This window comes from Nannobrachium achirus, assembly GCF_963921795.1.
Source record: "Nannobrachium achirus genome assembly, chromosome: 23".
In the NCBI taxonomy this organism is placed as follows: Eukaryota; Metazoa; Chordata; class Actinopteri; order Myctophiformes; family Myctophidae; genus Nannobrachium; species Nannobrachium achirus.
In genome coordinates, this window is record NC_137830.1 from 39,894,360 (window position 1) to 39,913,920 (window position 19,561).

General features: G+C 41.6%; 2 protein-coding genes across 2 annotated transcripts in view; one reads left to right on the plus strand and one right to left on the minus strand.

Moving 5' to 3' along the window:
* Positions 1 to 1,342: 1,342 nt before the first annotated feature.
* On the plus strand, positions 1,343 to 5,306 carry myf5 (myogenic factor 5; the record flags this gene model as incomplete). The annotated part of the gene is made up of 3 exons (XM_080754147.1): positions 1,343 to 1,931; positions 4,575 to 4,647; positions 5,113 to 5,306. Exons 1-3 carry the CDS (start codon positions 1,488 to 1,490, stop codon positions 5,304 to 5,306), a joined length of 711 nt encoding a protein of 236 aa, XP_080610273.1. The 5' UTR covers positions 1,343 to 1,487.
* Positions 5,307 to 13,369: 8,063 nt separating this feature from the next.
* lin7a (lin-7 homolog A (C. elegans)) overlaps positions 13,370 to 19,561 on the minus strand; it is a gene marked incomplete at its 5' end in the record, with an annotated part of 51,624 nt that continues 45,432 nt past the window's right edge. Inside the window, 3 exons of the mRNA XM_080754747.1 lie at positions 13,370 to 13,435; positions 15,937 to 16,153; positions 17,589 to 17,798. Of these exons, the coding sequence (XP_080610873.1) occupies positions 15,938 to 16,153; positions 17,589 to 17,798 (426 nt within the window). The 3' untranslated portion in view covers positions 13,370 to 13,435; position 15,937. The remainder of the gene's footprint in view (positions 13,436 to 15,936; positions 16,154 to 17,588; positions 17,799 to 19,561) is intronic.

A 19,561-nucleotide genomic window follows, 5' to 3' on the forward strand; every position in this document is an offset into this window, starting at 1 on the left:
CATAGTACAAACTCCGAAAGGCAATTCAGTGGGGGTGGGAGCAGGTAATGGGCTGTTTTCAGGGACGTCAAAAGGAGGGAAAAAGTAGGACTGGTTACTAGGGCCCAAGCTAGGGGGGGGGGGGCTTGAAACCCCTTCCCCCCTATGAAGAACATTCATAGGGGGGCCCACAGTGAATCCTTGTACCCAGGGCCCAGGATTTGGTGCAACACCCCTGGCTGTTTTCTTAGTTGCGCGACGTTCCCAGAGAAGAGGTCTGCCAAATGTTTTGACACATTGTGAGAAAGATCTGCATTGTATCCTTGTAGCTGTCAGCAACACCATTTGACGCGGAGTGATTAGCTTCCTTTAACCAAAACGTAACCAAGCCGGTGTGTGTATATGCGCCATAACGCAAGACAACATGGGCCCTTTGTTTAGGCTGTGTTGTATTATTACATTACATTCAAATGCTTCATTGTTATACAGTAAGTAAACAATGCATTATGATAAAAATCACATTTTGCTTGATTTTAACCTACAGTACATTGGATCTAAATTATTTTGACTATATCCCCAAATATAAGTGCATGAGGCAGTGTTAGACTACATATTATTGATCAGATTTGTGGGCTGTGTTGGGGAAAAAGCAAAATAGCTTAGTGTTAATAGCTTATTACTGATTTAATGAGCAAACAGGGACACCTCGTGTTTGGCACCTTCAATGATGGGTTAGGGGTGTTTAGAGAGTGTTGACGCTGTAATGTGAATTGACTGGGGTTTGAAATGTTACACCTTCCGTCCCTTTGCAGCTGGGCTGCATCTGCAACGCTGTTGTCTCCACCATAAAATTGACCCGCATACTCTCTTACACAGCTCACTCTTTTTTCCTACATTTCGACAAAACAAAACAAACCTCCCATAGAACATTAGAGCTGTTAATTAAACGTCATTTTGACATGGTATGTTTGTCATAACATTGTAATTTAATTAACAGCTAAAAATGTCTTCCCATTTGAAGGCCAGTTTTAAATGCTCCATTCACTACATCTTATATAGTGCAAGGGCCATTTTTGGTTTGAAAGTAGCGATGGCCATCAAGTCTCTTGCAGCATTCCGGGGCATTTTACTCATCGCGGCCTCGCAGCAGAGGTGCCATTGGAAGGCGGGTGCGTGGTGATGAGTGGGAAAACACCAGTAAGTGCAGATGTGGGAAACTCTGCAGGGTACTAAGAGGGGTGTTGGGGGGATTGGGTTGGGGATCGGGCAGGGAGGGAGCTGAACTAACCCCTAGCTGCCTGCCTCCAGGATGGGCCAATGGGCCATGGTAATTAGATCTGGCCAATGTAGGCCTCAGGGCTCAGGCCTCAGGGCATATAAGGAGGGGTCCCATGGCAACAGCCCCCTCATATCACTCAGAGGTCCTCTCTCTCTTGCCCCCGCTGCATTATCCATAGCACTTCATCTGTTCTCCTGTTCATCTATCCGTCGCGACAGAGGAGAAAGCCATGGACGTCTTCTCCCCGTCTCAGATCTTCTACGACTCGTCTCCGGAGGGCTTGGAGTTCGGCGCCGGCGCGGAGCTGGCCAGCTCCGAGGAGGACGAGCACGTCCGGGTCCCCGGGGCCCCCCACCAGCCGGGGCACTGCCTCCAGTGGGCCTGCAAGGCGTGCAAGCGCAAGTCGAGCACGGTGGACCGCCGGCGGGCCGCCACCATGCGGGAGCGCCGGCGCCTCAAGAAGGTCAACCACGCGTTCGAGGCGCTGCGCCGCTGCACCTCGGCCAACCCCAGCCAGCGGCTGCCCAAGGTGGAGATCCTGCGGAACGCCATACAGTACATCGAGAGCCTGCAGGAGCTGCTCCAGGAGCAGGTGGAGAACTACTATGCCCTGCCCTGCGGGGGGAGCGGCTCCGAGCCCGGGAGCCCCTCGTCCAGCTGCTCTGACAGCATGGTGAGACCCTCTCATCCCAATTCTAAAGTGTTTCTCAGACTTTGTGATAACAATAAATGTACCCCCATTCGTTCCGGATGGTGAAAATATTATTGAACTCTACTCTCCATGGCATCAGTAATCAACAGAAAAAAAGTCATTTTGGGGGTGAACTACTCCTTTAACTCTGAAAGTGTACAAATGGAAGCATTTGGTTCCATTCGTACACTGTCAGAGTTACAGACGTGTATGGGAACCCGCAGAGTCCTTGGAAGCCACTTTGAGAACCACTGCTCTACTCTGTTCATCCTCTCACTTGAGCACCCAAAAACAGCCAATCTACAAGCTCACACACCGTGCCTCGTAGTGCATTATGTGAACTTATAGATCTGCTGTTTTTGGTGTGCGACCCTGGAACGCAACTACTGTACTGCTAAACAACTGTGCTATATTGTTATGGCCTATCCTGCTAGAGCTAGACATAGCCTAATAATGTCACCTCAGAGAAAGGAGGTATCTTGTGGACAGAACTGTATTATCTGCTCCGGATCAGCATCAGCCGAGAACTTCGAGAAGATACAGTATTTGTTGATTAGCCTGTTCCCGGGATGCAGACTGTGAAATTAAACCAGTGCAATGTCACAAGGTTTTATTTGATTTTAAATGGAGTCAGCTCATTTCTAATTTACAAACGTAATCAAATAAGCTCGCTTTGATTGTATCGCCCCCAGACCTCAATTACCATGCTCCTCCATGCATATCCTCTCCCTTAGCACTTATATCTATTTCCTCAATTTCCCGTCTGATCTGAGATGAAACTATCTAGCCAGCCATGATGTTTGTTGTGTTGTTATTGTTGTTATTGGTCAGTCAGGAGAACTGTTCTCATGAACAACAACACATTAAAGGAGTAGTTCACCCCCAAAATTATTATTTTTCTTCTATTGATTACTCACCGCATGGAGACGTCTCATTCCTAAGCCAATAATTTTGTAGGCCCATTGAGTCCGGATGGAGACCCAAATGCGGGTGGAAACCCATGCATTTGGGTCTCCTTCCGGAATCAATGGGGGTACATTTATTATATCAAATTATTGGCTTAGGAATGCGACAAAAACAAACAAATATTATTGAACTCAAGTCTCCATGGGGTGAGTAATCGATAGAAAAAAAGTCATTTTGGGGGTGAACTACTCCTTTAAGATAACAATTACAATACACTGAAACACCTAACCCTAACCCTGAGTAATACGTTAACTCTGCAAGTGTATATAAATGGTTAATTTATACACCCTCAGAGCTAGGTCAACACTCAGGATTTTGCAGGGTAGGGCTTGTGACTGGTGGATGGTGTAGTGGCTTTCCCACCACCGGACACTTTATAGCCCTAATAAACCCTACTAAATCCACCTACTGAAGTCTGGCAGGAAAAACTGGGTGCTTTTCTGCATTCCATCCTGACTGCATGTTCTACAACCGCTGCCAGGATTTTCTGCAGATTTACTAGGAGAGAGTGTCATCTTGCACAAACCGGTGTTGCTTCCACTGACACAATCGATTGGCCACGCTTGGAACAGGGGCATAGTATATGGGAGTGCATGGCTGCCATCCTGTCTCCAAGGTAGATGATGTGAAATAACCACTTAACCCTTAAGTGCTGTTCGGGTCATTTTGACCCGTTTTACATTTTCATTTGGAGAAAAAAGGTAGAAGTAAAAAATGTTTCCACCTGAAACTCACTGGCCTTAAAGATTCTTCTGAGATGAACATGTAAAAAAAATATTTTTGCACTACACCCATGCTACAGTACACCCCCCTCATATTTTTTGAACTTTAAGTGCTGTTCGGGTCATTTTGACCCGGAAGCACAGAAATACACAGTATTATGCCAAAACACAGACACACAGTCACCCCCCTCCGAAGCCCCATTCCGAACCCTCCCCCCCTTCCTATAAGCATGAGCAATATTGCCCAGTATTAAATGAAGTAGTTTTTTTTTACATGGATTTCAGCTAAATCAGTAAAAACGCCTAGCTCTTTCAGTGTTTAATGTGATATAGCAAAGCAGAAATGCAAACATTTACCAAATAGATCATATGAATTGTTTGGTATTGAGTCAAAGTCAATGTATCATGATGATTTGTTAAGTTAAAATTTACATTAGTGTTGTTTTTTTTAAACCAAATATCCACCGGGTCAAAATGACCCGAACAGAACGAAGGTGTAGTGAATCTGAACAGAACTTAAGGGTTAAGCCCTATTTTATACCTCATCATACGATGGTGTCACACTGCGGAAATAACCGATCTACAACTTCACAATGCGCCATGACGCGACGCTTTATGAGCTTGCAGATCGTACATTGTAGATTTAGCCTAAACTGACTTGCCCAAAATAGAGAGGCCAGCTTGAAAGTGGGAAGAACCCTCTCTATCTCTGGTACAGATTATTATAATCTTTTTGGTCTTGTGAGAAATATCATGAATTCTGTATCAAATGAAACACCCCATCTACCAATCTGTTCTTTTCTAAATCATGCACAAATGCAAGGATAAGTGAAGTCCTTGAAAAGAAGAAACTTGGTACCATGATGTGCTTTTATTTTGTATTCATGTCTTTTTTTGTTTGTACTTATACTGTTGTGATTTTGTCTTTTCCTTCAAGGCTGACTGCAACAGTCCTGTGTGGCCTCAGTTGAATACCTGCTACAGCAACAGTTACACTTACTCTAAGAATGGTGAGTACTAGTATGAGTGAATGAATGTGTACATTCACATACAGTATAGGCACAGTGGGATATATTATTTAACACCAAAAGTACAATTTACATAATGCAAGAAAGGACGTGAGGCAGCAATGTATAATTTATACTTCTATTGTGTAAATAATCCTGTATAGCATAAATTTACAGTACATTCAGGGTTATTTAATTTTGATTGGAATGAATTCAGAGAGTTAATCACTCTCAACCTGCATGGTGTCCCTATTTTGGGAATGTCATTATAGGCGAAAATATACAAAGAATCTTTGAAATTTAGGAAACAATTTAATAATATAACATTAACTTTGAATCGATTTGACGTATATGGCAAAACAAGTCGCAGGGCATAAGGCATAAGACTTTGCTGTGTTTATGAGTTGAAATCATCCATGTGTTGAAACCGAAGCTGACCCTAACCATCTCTGTGGTCCCCTCCATCAGAGAGCTTGGCAGACAAGGCACCTGGCGCCAGCAGCCTGGCGTGCCTGTCCAGCATCGTAGATCGTCTGTCCTCGGTCGAGGCCAGTGGAGCAGGAGCATTGAGAGACATGGTGACTTTCTCTCCCTGTGGCTCTGACTCCCAGCCCTGCACGCCAGAAAGCCCCGGTTCTAGGCCTGTGTACCATGTTCTGTGAAGACAGCCCCATCTTTGACTTGGATATCGTGTATATCATTGCCACAGATGCGTTGCAAAATGCAGCTTCATTTGCAGAACAACCCTTCTGAAGGAACAACTTTTATTCTGTACATATAATTGTAAATATATAATGTAAATGCCCATTTATTCTATACATGCTTTTTATACCTAATGAAACATATTTAATAAACAGTTAATGTAATGTTGCTGACTTAATGTGCTTTATTATTCTTACACAAAGTTGTATTTAAGCAGTTTTGTGTTTTTGTTACTTTCCACATTGCCACCACAATCATTAAAGCTTATTGTTTTGTACAAAGGCTTCAAGTAATACAGATGGTGTTTGGAAAAATATGGCTTACTTCAAAAGCTTGCAGTCTCATCAAATGAACGCCATATCTCAGCACCATCAGACCATTAATATTAGTGATCAGTGTGCATGTCACTAAAAGTAGCCAACCTCAACCAATGTCAATGTTATCACACACAAAATTAAAATAAATAATAGGCCATAGTGCACAGACAAGGATGGAAAAACAGGCCACTAATGTGTATGTAACCTTTATTTAACCAGGGGAGTCACATTGAGACCTGCCAACACCACAATATCATAATAAATCTAAAATATGAGCAGGACGGCATATCCATTATCCGACTTTAAAATCCTGAAAACTGCCAGTTGATCAGTTGAATAAAATCGTCTTTTCTTTTCTGTTTGTGTTTATTTTACTAGCCATTTGATGTTTGCTTGTAAAATAACTAAATTATAATAATAATTTTGGATCTTAGGATCCACATTGGAACAGCAGAACAATGAAATGTTTTCACCGTGGATCTCTGACTTCATGAGGCCAGCAGGGGCATCACAAGGGGGGGGACTAGTGGGACTGAGTTACAATTATTTTATCCCCAAATTTCCAACGTCCCAGCGTGCATTGCGCAGAAGGCGTGCAGCATTTCCGGCGTCGCAGCCGAATGTGATCTACAAGCTCACAGCGGTTACATCTGCGACGCGACGTGAGCTTGTACGTCTGCTGTTAACCGGATGTGTCCCACAAATATTTCTACAGTAAATTCTGCGGAAACAGGTGAATACTTTAGCTATTGAAAAATAGCAGATATACAAGCTCACAGCGCGGCACTCGGTGTCGTGCTGCAAGCTTGTAGATCTGCTATTTAGATCTGCTATTTTAGTAGTACCCAGGGCCCAGAATTTGGTGCGACACCCCTGGTGGCCAGCCTGTGAAATCAGTTATCTATGATGTTCGTCATCTCTGTGACATATTGTATCTATGACGTATGACTCCAAATTTGGGCCCCATAATTCCATTATTATGACAAGTTTAAATATTTCAAAAGTATAAACATTCAAAAACATTTGGTGCTGATTGGTCCAGCGGTTTGTTTGCAAGATTATCTCCGGGGTAAACTGACATACAGAAACACGGAGAGATATATAGACAACTAGCCTAATGCAGACACAGCGTAAAAAAAGGAATTTCATTAACAGTAGTGAGGGAAATAAAAACATGTATGCAAACATCACCATCATTATACAAGAAGCATTATACAAAAATAACCAATATAATTCATAAAATCGAAATATACACAGAAGTTCAGCCATAAATATATGTATGGACAGAACAGGAATGTGGTAGATGGGTGGAGTAGAGCTGTATTTGTGTAACAAGGTGTTCTTCTCAACCAAATGTGAGTCCCCATCCCCATTAACAACACCCGTGATTATACCTTCAACACTTGAAGAACAAATGGCTTTTTGTACTCCATTGAAGCAAGGGTATCACATCCATTAAAGCCTGTGGAAGGTGTCATGTTGTAGGAAAGAACAGCAAGTAAGATAAATAGACAGATAAACAGACAGACAGACAGACAGACAGACAGACAGACAGACAGACAGACAGACAGACAGACAGACTTGTATATTATTATTAATTAGTGTGGTTGCTATAGGCAACCTAACTTTATAGAGTAACTATTAGCCAATGAGGAAGCAGCATTCTCAGTGACGTCACCGTTATTGCGACCGAAGGTTGCAGTTTAGTATGTGAAACGGCATATGCTGACTCTGTCTGTCTGTCTGTCTGTCTGTCTGGACGTGTACACATTTTTACGGTCTATGGGTTTGCCGCTCTGACATCACACTGACATCACTGTGATGTCATGGGAACCACTCTAACAGAATCCCTTTTATGCCCATATATGGAGATCCCCGGTGTAATCAATATTAAGCCCATATCTAACAGGACATCATATGGGAATGCCCATACAGTATATGGAGGAAGACAGCCCATATCTGTGTGGCTGGTTCAGGCAGGGATCTCCATGTATGGGCATAAAAGGGATGTTGTTAACTTGTGATGTCATGGGAACCACTCTAACAGAATCCCTTTTATGCCCATATATGGAGGTCCCTGATGTCATCAATATTAAGCCCATATCTAACAGGACTTCATATGGGAATGCCCATATATGGATTGTATGGGGATTGTATGTATGATGTCAGATGTGATAGAGGATTTTAACTAACAAATAACCGAGTAAGTTTGGGGTCTCACAGCATATCTCCATATACAGTACATGGATCTCCATATATGGGTACCAGGTACCAGATGACTTTTAGTGATTTTTCATTTCTTCTTTTCTGAAAACCTTAAAAATATTACTTGGGCAATTATGCTATGAGGCTAACGATATCTTAAAATGTCAATCAAATAGAAGCAGCTCTTGTGCCACCTGCATACAGTACATGATATATGTTCATCCACAAAAATAACGTCCCATATCCATCGCCTCACTTGCCCTGAAAGGAAATGTGGTTTTCCATTTATATACAGTATTCAACAAGAACACAATAGAGCAGGGGTTCTCAAACCTTTTCACATCAAGGACCCCCAAATTGACACTTATTTGCCCACGGACCCCCATTTGAAAAGATATCAGGGACCCCCCATAAGAGAAGATCTTTACGGCTCTAGCAGTGATTCCCAACCATTTTAATTTCAAGGACCCCCCAGTTTGACATGACCCCCAATTAATGGCATCTCTGAGACCCCAATTTATATTGTAAAATCAATGTTAATTTAACTCAGAGAGTGTAATTTAACTCAGAGAGTAACGGGTCCATTAGGTTCCATTTGTACACTCTCTGTGTTACATACCCATAAGGGTCAATTTGGTTCCTAACTAGCATTTAGCTGAGAACCAATACATAAGAGGAGGCTGGAACACTCTGAACAAAATACATGACTTGTAGCTCCTTAGTGTCTTGCTCCATGAGGCACAATACAGGTTGTACGTGAAACATAGTGGACATACCAAAAGGGGGTTGTATTTCAATAACCTCTGCTTGCTGACTCAACTCCAAATGTCAGTGATGTCCTTTTCCACTGGCAAACCTAGCTTATACATTCATAAATCACTCATTCACCAAGGTTGCATCAATAGAAACCTAAATATGTATGAAGGTTATTAAGGTTTCAGATCAACAATATGAGAGAAGATAACATGAGTTACCGCATACATCAATATCAATGTCTTATGATTCATAATTGAATTGTGTTTTGTTTTAACTATATTTTATTTGGCAGGCTACTCATTGTAATCTTCCAAGATGGCATTGACAAGGGTATTTCTTGACTTGAACTGACAAATTGGTGGTCTGAGCTGACATCTTGCAGTACTGTCAAAAGCCACAAGGTGGAGGTGTTCTGAAGTGTCTTTAGATATTTCATTTGACAAGCCATGGTAAAGATTACATTTGAAATAGCATTGACAGAGAAGAGATGAATTGCTGTATGCTGTGATTAAATGACAAGACTGAGTTATATAGGATCAAAAACGTTGTCCAACTGACACATATGGTTTCCTTTCTCAAACAATAAAAACGGCCTGTGTTAGTGAGCAGCATTAATGTTTGGCTCAGACTCTTTCAGTCTTAAAGGCAAGCTGCCTGAAGGAGCCAAAGGTGAAGCGGTTTATCTGTTGCTCATACAATATTATTCAATTATACTATTTCATGAACACATTGAATAAGATATGAAGACAGTGTCAGAAACACTGGGTGTGCAGTGCACCCAGTAAAAAGGTTGGAACTGAACTTATTATTATAACTTAGTTCCTTCACATTTGAAAACACACTTTGAATTATGTGAGCTGTCTGGAATAGGAGAGCTTTGTTACCATGCCCATTTTACATTTGGAGGCCTACCACCAGTGGTGGAAGAAGTGGCCTACTCAGATTTAAAAGCAGCAATGCCACAATGTAGTTAAAGTCAAAAAATAATTTCAATAGTAGGCCATATTGGCATTCTTTTTTCTTGGGCAATGATGAAAGAGCCTCTTGAAAATTATTCTCCAAATAACTTTCAACATCATCCGACAAATTGCATTTTACTTCCATCTTTGTTCATTTTATTTCCATCTTTGGTGCCATCATGGGACAGTGTTACCTGCAGGCTCTCATCACTGAGGTCTCTGACCCACCTGCATCTCATTAACCGGTTGTCATGGCGACAAGGAGACAGGATTTGTCAACTGCTTGCAAAGAAGGGCATTAGTTGACAACAATGGGTCCAAGTTTATTTTCTGTTGCAGTTTTTGCGTATATCAGTCACAGACTCAAAATAAACTTGGATCCCAGCAGTTCCCTAGCAACTGCAATTCCACTGACAAGGTCTATTAGTGGTCAATGAAATGAAAAATAAAGACTTGTCAGCTGTGAATCAATCTGGGAACCCATCGTCAAAGAAGAAAGTGCGACACCTATCGGTCTGTAGCGTTCTCTGAGGCTGTCTCGAGAGATTAGCTGTGAATAGATTCAGGAGGACGGTGTACATACCTCACCTTGCAGCAGGAAAGTCTTCATAATTTTTCTGTCTGGCATTTTAAAGGAGTAGTTCACCCCCAAAATGACTTTTTTTCTATTGATTAGTCACGCCATGGAGACTAGAGTTCAATAATATTTTTAGTTTTTTCTTGCATTCCTAAGACAAAAATGTGATGGGGACCCGTTTCGAAACGGGTCCCCATCCGGAATCAATGGGGGTAAATTTACTCGAATCAAAATTTTGTCTTAGGAATGTGACAAAAACCAACACATATTATTGAACTCTACTCTCCATGGCATGAGTAATCAATAGAAAAAAAGTCATTTTGGAGGTGAACTACTCCTTTAATGTCTGATTAAAAAGCAGTGTGTAGCACGCTGCCTGCTAGGCCTATACGATAGGGCAGCAGTGAAAGAGGTTTCCTCTGTGTCACCATTTGAGTTTTACCGGTTTACAAGGTCCACTGAGTCTCTGCTCTCTGAATTGGTCTGATGGATAATTGACTCGCTGTTCTGATGCTTAAATGTTGGACCAGTGAGAAGCTTATAAGCATTGCATACTACAGCTGCATTTAAACCAGGTTGCTGTGGTAGACTACATTACATATTGGTCATCAACCAATTAAACTGTTTTTTTCCCCACCCTGGAGTAAGACATAATTAATGACTAGTCTATAAATCGTAATTAGTCTATAATGAGCTATTTTACTAGTCTATAATTACTAATTAGTCTATAATGAGCTATAATTACTAGTCTATAATTACTATTAGTAATGAGTCTACAATGAGCTATAATACTAGTCTACACTTAGTAATTAGTCTATAATGAGCTATAATTAGTCTATAAATGAGCTATATTACTAGTCAAGAATTAGTAATTAGTCTATAATGGAGATATAATCCAAAGACTGTTGTTTTGATTTAGGTCTAACCACACATCAAACCCCCACTATTATACTGAGCTATTAACAAAGCCTCACAAACTTAAATGAAAGAGAATGAAACAAGAGACAAATGTATCACTGTACACAAGCACATAGATTTATTTATACAAATATAATATGTATAACAATTGCATATCACCGGTTTGTTTTTCTTTCTTTTTCTTTTAATCGGTTCGGTAAATACAGGACTACCAGCTTCAAAAAATGCAAGTCTTCAATTAAGAAATAGTACTTGAATTAAAGATACAAAAAGGCTCTGCCACACAGTAATACCCTAGGCGTTAATTAGGTCTGAGTGAGTAAAAAGTGACCCTTAGAATCTCAGTTAAATTAACACTTAGGATTTAGCTATGTACATTAAGATGTAGGCCTACTGCTTGGGGAGAGAGAGAGATGGACAGAAATAATTTGATATAGACAGTGACAGGTTTCCCAACATCCTTTAAAGATGGGGTGCCATGACGATGTTGTCAGGTGGGTGGTGACCCAGCTGAAGTTAGCCACACCCACAGTGTTGGGTGTATGGTAAACGGGGAGGGGATGATTTTATGATGTCATTAAATCAGTGTTTTTCCCATCAGGCCTTTTGACTCAGAGGCTTTCAGCTTTCAGGAAGAAGCCGAAAATACACAGGGAAGGCAAACTTGCACATTATAACCCAGCCCGGGGGTCTATTAGAGCAATGTTAACTCCATACAAAACAGAAAATGTACAAAACTATGGCACCACCTCTTTAACACTTAAGTCCCTTAAGACTCACATTTGCACTAAGCAGACCTTACAGCAAACACGCTATTTAGGAAACCCGGTCAAATCGGTCTAGATCGGGATGGCACACATCATGAATTTACTATCGGTAAAACACTGCCTACTTGAAATATATATATTTTTTAAAAGGTACCGTATAGTCTAACATGATGTCATCTGGTGTAACTAACCCCAAGGAGTTCACTGGCAATAAGAAATCAATAGAGCCACGCTGGATTTTAAATTCTGGCTTGTATGGTCAGTAATTTAGTTACAAGTGTTGAAATAAAAACAAAAACTCTTAATGCTCAGAGGGAGAAGACAGATAAAACATCCACACAGTCTCACAATGATTGTCAAATATGGAAACCGGACGAGCAGATCAAAGACGGTTTAGTAGTCGTGCGATTCAGGTGTATATATGACCTATTATGTACCAGTAACCAGCGGTAAAACAACTATGATTTTTAAATTATACGGTAATCAGGAAGTCTAACAAAGTATACAATACATATTTAAATAGAACTATAACCTTTTCTGTAAATCTCCGATAAAACTATCCGATAAAACTATAAAATAGACTGATCTGAAAAATAAACATAATCGTAATCATATTTGGACTTCACGCCGTTCTCTGGGACATGTTAACATTCCTTGTGTCCTTTATGTATCTTGTATTTTGAGACATATCCTAGGCCTAACTTATATATACTGTATATCTATATATTATCTGGATGGATAGATCTCTTGAGGCTTACCTCCGGTCTAATAATACATTTATTGCACATTAATTGTACTATATGTTCCAACTAGATCAATAATCTCTTTGAATGGCACTGTGGAGGGACTCACCGTGACATAGCCATCAACTGACTGACTCCATGTCAAAATAAGTCGCCTTAAATCGCACAGTGCAAAAGATCCAGTTTTACTTCATCCATCCAATAAATCATACACATGTATCTGACCTTGGTGATTGCGTTCCATGTAGAATTAAAGACTGCGTTATTGCTAAATCTAGAAGATTCCCAAATACAAAATATTTTCTTGCTACAATATAGAAGGTAAAAAATTTCACATTTATCCAAAACAGGACAAGTTTGGACACACACACACAAAAAAAACAATGGTCATTTTCATCAACACAAGCACCAGTAGAAGAATCAATAGAAACAACACTGTACATGGCCAATGCGCCATGGCATAAGAAGATGCTGTAAGAAATGGATGACAATACATGAAATGACAACCAAAAAAGAGAAGGATTTCATAACACAACAATCACCAATTAGAGGAGAAAAAAAAAATAGAAAATGGAATATGAACTTAAGAGGGATGACTTTCAGTGCCTTTCTCTTATGTTTTCATGCATGTCTTCCAAGCACCAATTCCAGTATGAACAGCTCTTTGTATTTTTGCTCAGTATTTGGTGGTACACAGTAGAAACAGAGAGAGAGAGAGAGAGAGAGAGAGAGAGAGAGAGAGAGAGAGAGAGTCTTCTATTCTGCATGACTCCATTGGGATCCTCAGCGCAAATAGATTCTTAAGATCCACGTCTCGGTTTGCCATCACTTCTTATTTGAGAACATCCTGCCAATGATACAAAAATACTGAGGGTGAGACATGCATTCGGCACTAGCTGAAAGTTCAGTCAATGATGACGGCTCGGGTGGCCGGGGTGGTAAAGTCCCTGCCAAACTTCGAACCCACATTGTCCTTGTTCACGGTGTTTACGGCAAAATAGTGATCTTGACTTCAGATAATACAAATCAGGTCGATGTAATGGCGGCCATAGGGGTGTAGGGGCATGAAAGGCCAATGCCTGCCAGTGAAATTCATCATCATCATCATCATCATCTATCACTCTAGATATCGTAGCCCCAGAAAGAAAAAGAAAAAACATCCATAAAATCTTCTCCCCATGGCTCAATGATGCTGAGATCTGTAGTGTAAAGAGGGAACGGCGAAAGGCAGAAAGGAAATCGAAAGCTGTTAAACTAAATGTGTTATACTCGTAGGAAAGAAGGAATTTAATGCTGTAGTTAAGGATGCACAAGCACAGCATTTCTCCAACTCATTTCTGAATATGCCCATAATCCAGGAATATACTGTTTAACTGTTAAATGTTTTAAACATTCACTCTATCTAGCACAGTTATGAATCACGCTCAAGTCCAGAGGAATGTGAAAGCTTCTTTTATTCTTTATTTAGAAAATGTATTCAGGATAAATAATCTAACCAGCACATGACCTCTCTGTTTCAGTACAGTAAATATGGAACTTATGGAAGCTAACGCCTCATTTACACTGAGTGTGGGAGCATCACATAGCAGAAGCGACAAGGTTTTGTGTAGCGACAGAAGCGGCACGTATGCATCTTTCTTTGTACATTGTGTTTGGTTCATTTGATGTATTTTTGATATAGTTTAGAGAAAGAACAGTAAGAGAATGGTGAAACAAAAACAAAAAATAAACAGTGTGAACTGCGAACACCTGTGAAAAATCTAAAACTAACACAGACTAGATGGCCATGCAATCTAATTTAAATTACTTTAGGACCGGTGGAGACCTTAACTACAGTGATACATTATCGGCAGCACACTGTAGCCCAAAAGTCATTCTGTCAGCTGTGGTTACATGAGCCAAATTCTTAATTAGATTAATCAGATTGACGATCCGTTTTATGTCCTATTTACTTCACATGATAGACTGTTTCTGACATGCACAGACAAATCCCGCCGGGGAAGCTCGGGGCGTGTTCTCTCCTCCGCGTCATCAGTGCCCATACCATAAGTGGGGTTGGCAAAAGGGCCTTTCTGTGTGGAGTTAGCATGTTCTCCCCGTGTCTCCTTGGGTAGGTACCCTCACAAAAACATGCAGTAATTCTGGTCTCTATACAGCCTCGGCTGGCCAGGGGGGCCAGCCGGGGTGCCTGATGGAGGGGGGGGTGCCTGATGGAGGGGAAAGGAACTGATTGGAATAACCAGTGATGCCGTAGTCTTGGGTCGCGTGCCCCCGACGACCCATATCTTTTCTGAGCCGGGGTTCCGCATGTGTGATAAAGATTTAGAAAAAAGAAAAAGAAAAAAAAAAGACTATAATGCAGTCAGACGGATGGACAGACATATTTCTCAGATGGATTCCTCAGTCTCAGATATACAAATCAAAAAATCTATTTGACCGTGGCATCCACGCCATTCATCTTTGCAACTTTACAACTATGTGGTTTTGTTTCAGCGGCAGTTCACTGCCTTCAGTGGTCAGTCGAACCCTGAGGTAGAGATTATATGACTTCAAAAATACTATGTGCAAATACTACCTGCTCATCCATGTTCCTGCAGAGAACCATATCCATATAATCTCTCTATAAACCTTGACTAAACCTGCAGCCCACTGCCCCACGTGGTAAGATCATTATTGCACAGACGATACTGACTGCTCTTTCAGGTTTCAAGACCCAATCCCGCTTAGGGTGGAAGGATGGAATAAAAAAATAAAAAAACAGTTGGATGTCATACATCAAAAGGCTTATCGTTATGCCTGCCTTCTGCAACCATATGCTTAATGAAGCTTGAAGTGCTTGAAGTAGATTTACAACTGACAATTCAAACAGCCAGAAGACCATCATTGTTATTTGGTATGTTGGCAGAATTTGTCTTTCGTATTAGTTCATAAGAAAAGGCACTTAAAATGGACAAGTAAATCCAATAGCGTATTAGCGTGTGGATTTGTGGACTTGAGGATCCCTATAGGTCCATTCCCAAAGGCAACACTTTTGCAGCTCCTGGAATTTCAAGACGTATTGAGCTATATTTTCGTCCATATCCCTAAACTTCTTTTTTAACTATTTTAAAATACTTCAAATAGTGGATCTACATTGACACGTTATGAGCTTGACTTGATAATGCTTAGTTCAGTGTGGTATCAAGCACCAAATATAGCCAACCTCTAAGCTCACAACGTGTCGCACAGCGACACCAAAAGGCCCTTGTAGAAGTTTCAGCCCCTGCCTCTCTAAAATTCTCTGCACGTCTCTGTGCACACACACACACACACACGCACGCACGCACGGACACTCCAAAGCTAGCTCACCTCATGCCATGTGGTTCTGCTGGGGCGCCAGGTTCTGCTGCTGTTGCTGCTGTATGAGGATCTGCTGCTGCTGCCGCCGCCGGGCTGTGCGCAGCTTCTCGAAGCGTGCCTCCATCTCCTCCAGCACCTTGGGCGTGTAGCGCACCACCAGCTTCACGCTGTCCTTGGCCGCCTTCAGCAGCTCCACCGCCTTCTCGTGGTGCTCGCCCTCCACGCTCTGCATGGGGCGGAGAGGAGGCGGGGGGACGTGTAAGCATGAAGCATTGGTGGAAAAAGTATTCAAATTCTTTACTTAAGTAATCTCTCAAGACAGAGGGCGCCGTTTTTCCCCTTTTCATTGATGATGGGTTCCCAGATTGTTACTTAAGTAAAAGTATCAGTACTACAAGTAAACGTACGGAATTCAGAATTCATTTATTTAAGTATTGGTAGCAAAATGGACCACTTAAAGTACCAATAGTAGAATGTAGACCTACTCATAATGTCCCATTTCACAAGTTTTCGAATGTATGTATATATATATATTTTTTTGAAAATAGATCTACAAGCTCACAATGCGTCGCAAAACTAAACTAAAGTTTTCAAATAATTGTAGTGGAGTCAAAGTACAATATTTGCCTCTGAGATGTAGTAGAGTAAAAGTTAAAGTACAGAAAATTGGAAATACTCCAGTAAAGTAAACGTATGGACCACAATGGAAACAAGTCCCCAGGGCTTTTTGTGCTAACATTATTGTATAACTGTAACACTACTTTTTGCAAACTGTGAATAAAGTATTAAATCAATCAACCAATCAATAATCAAATATATTTTACATTGGCCTTGGGGGTGAGTGAGTGTGTTTGAGGGGAGGGAGAACTGTGAGAGAGAACAGTAGACAGAACATAAAATGTTCAGTGGGCCAATTTTAATTGCTCTTAAAATGTAATGTAGCCTTCCCGCACAGGAATTAGAACTCCCGCTGTGATTTTAAGACCCACTCAATAAAGCAAACGTGAGCAGTTTTACAATTTATGCCACCTGGTCGTGTGCAATCCAGCCTTTAATGTGTTTCCTGGGCTTCCGCAGGGTGGTTTCACTCAATAATTGATCAAGAAGTCTTCATCACAACGAGTCCAAGTTGTTACAGGTTAGCTATGCACCTACGTGTATATTCTGTATAGGATCTTTATTTCAGGATACTGTTTCTCTAGGCAACCGTATTACAAACCACAAGAGGACTGTGCAGTATTTGCACTTCTGTAGATGGATGCCAGCTTCAATGGGAACTGCGTTGGCGGAAATGCATATAGAACTGCATGTAAACATAAACCAGAAACCCACTCTCTCTGACCTCACACACACACACACACACAATATATTTACATCACTTGTAGGGACATTACATAGACTTCCATTCATTTTTATGCAAGTCCTGTGGCCTTACCCTAACCTCTATCCCTAACTGTTGTGGGGACCTACTATTTTGTCCCCACACTGTCAGAGGTCCCCTGCAGGTGACTGTGTGAACATGCGTTTAGTCCCCATAAGCATAGCTAGACACGCACACGCACACACAGACACGCACACGCACACACACACACACACACACACACACACACACACACACACACACACACACAAGAATCCCTCAATCTGACTGGCATACATACCACGCCGTTGACAGACAGCAGTTGGTCGCCTCGCTTCAGACCGCCGTGCCTCTCGGCCACTCCCCCGGGGATGATGCGTGAGATGTAGATCGGCGAGTTCTGCTCCTTGCCGCCCATCACGTTGAAGCCCAGCCCTTCCTCTGTCTTCGGCAGCTCCACCACCCTTGGGTGGGAGTGACCCTCGCTGGCTGCGAAGGCTGCAACTGTGGCCTGCAACCAAACCAAGGGACAGAAGAATGTGTTGTAAATCAGTGATTCTCTGCATTTTACGATATGCATCAGACCACAGACCCCCATTTGATACGATTCTTATCTCTGGGATGCTAATCTATACTGTAAAATCAAATGTAACCAAATGGACCCGTTTACAGACCTGTAACTCCATTTGGTTCCAACTGTAACCAGTGGCATCAGTTCAGCAAAAGCTAAGGTATGGCAACATGACTGGTGTCTTGCTCGCGTGCAAAACACCAGTCATGTTGCCATACCTTGCCATACCCAATTGACGCCTCTGACTGTAACTATCAACTATGCAACTGGAAATTGCAAGTGTGGTTGCTGTGACACGTCTTACCATTAGAATTTTCCCCATTCAAGTCAATGGGGAAAATGAATTCACTAATAAATGAATGGCCATATATGGAGATCTGTGTCAGTCCTTGTCCCTTTTATGCCATATGGAGATCCCTTATGTCATCAATATTAAGCCCATATCTCGGAATGCCCATATATGGACATACTGTGTCAGTCTCATGTCATGTATGATGTCAGTCATCTCCATATTTGGGAAAGGTTTATTTTTAATTAAAGTCAATAGAGAAAACTAATTCACGAATACATAATATAAATTAAACTATAATATAACGTATATCTAAGCAAAATGCACCCCTGCGTGTCCCGATGAAGCCGGTCGATTTGACATAATATGGCCCAAAACTGTGTAAGGAGTAGCGCGGCAAAATAGCGTTTATCTAGAAAGACGGAAAGATGGATGCCTGCCCTGCAGGCCAGGGGCATCCAGACTAATAATGTAGCCCACGTTGAGAACCAGTGTAATATAAGATCAACTTTTTGTATTTTTTGTGTTGCCTAACATGGATGTGAAGCCTTTTTGTCCCCTAAATGACCCTGTCAAGTCACTGAGAACCATCACCCAATGCAAAGTGCAAAAGGCAAGAGACAGTTTTCAAAGCACAAAACAACATGTTGGTTTCATCTTTGATTTATTAGAACCGCCACCTTGCTCTTCTCCAGTCAGAATGGATTGGCTGCAATGTCAAAGTGATGGGTTTCACAGAAATCTGTTAATACAAATAAATCAACTACTGAAACCTGACCATGTTGGAACGGCAGTGAGATGCTGTAACATTCACAATTGTACTGAATCCATACAGCATTTCGTCAAGCAAAAAAATGTCTCGCCACCTAGGGGCTACTTTCAATTTCGAGTTTCCTTTCTTCTTGTGCTTCTGGAACAAAGTATGCAGGGGCTTGTTAGTCTAGCCTGGAATAAGAACTAATGGCAGACAGCCAGAGGAACAGGTGTAAATGAGGCTTCAGTGTCAAGTCGGTATCACTAAAATAACTTAAAGAAGAATCAGGGACTGAGATACAGGAGACAGTGTGGAAGCTGCTGAATCCAAACTCTCCAGCGGCAGGCCCCAGGTGAGAAAGCTCCATACAGTCCCTCCTGGCACTATTCATTTACCTTGTCTCCCACATTTCCATATTCCATATTCATTCTGTCATGTATGCCTTCCCTGTTAAATTCTTTTTACTCTCCATTGTACCCTACCAGCACCCAGTCTCTGTGCCCCCCTCCCTCCTACCCTCTCTTTTCTTCTCTTCGCTTCCTCTGTTCCCGTCTCCCTCTCTCTCCCACTGTGAAGCTAAAAGGCTGAGCTACTCAGCATGCACGCCGTCACCCAGCCTCGCAGAACATCGACCTTCATAACTTTATCTGGGTGCCTGTG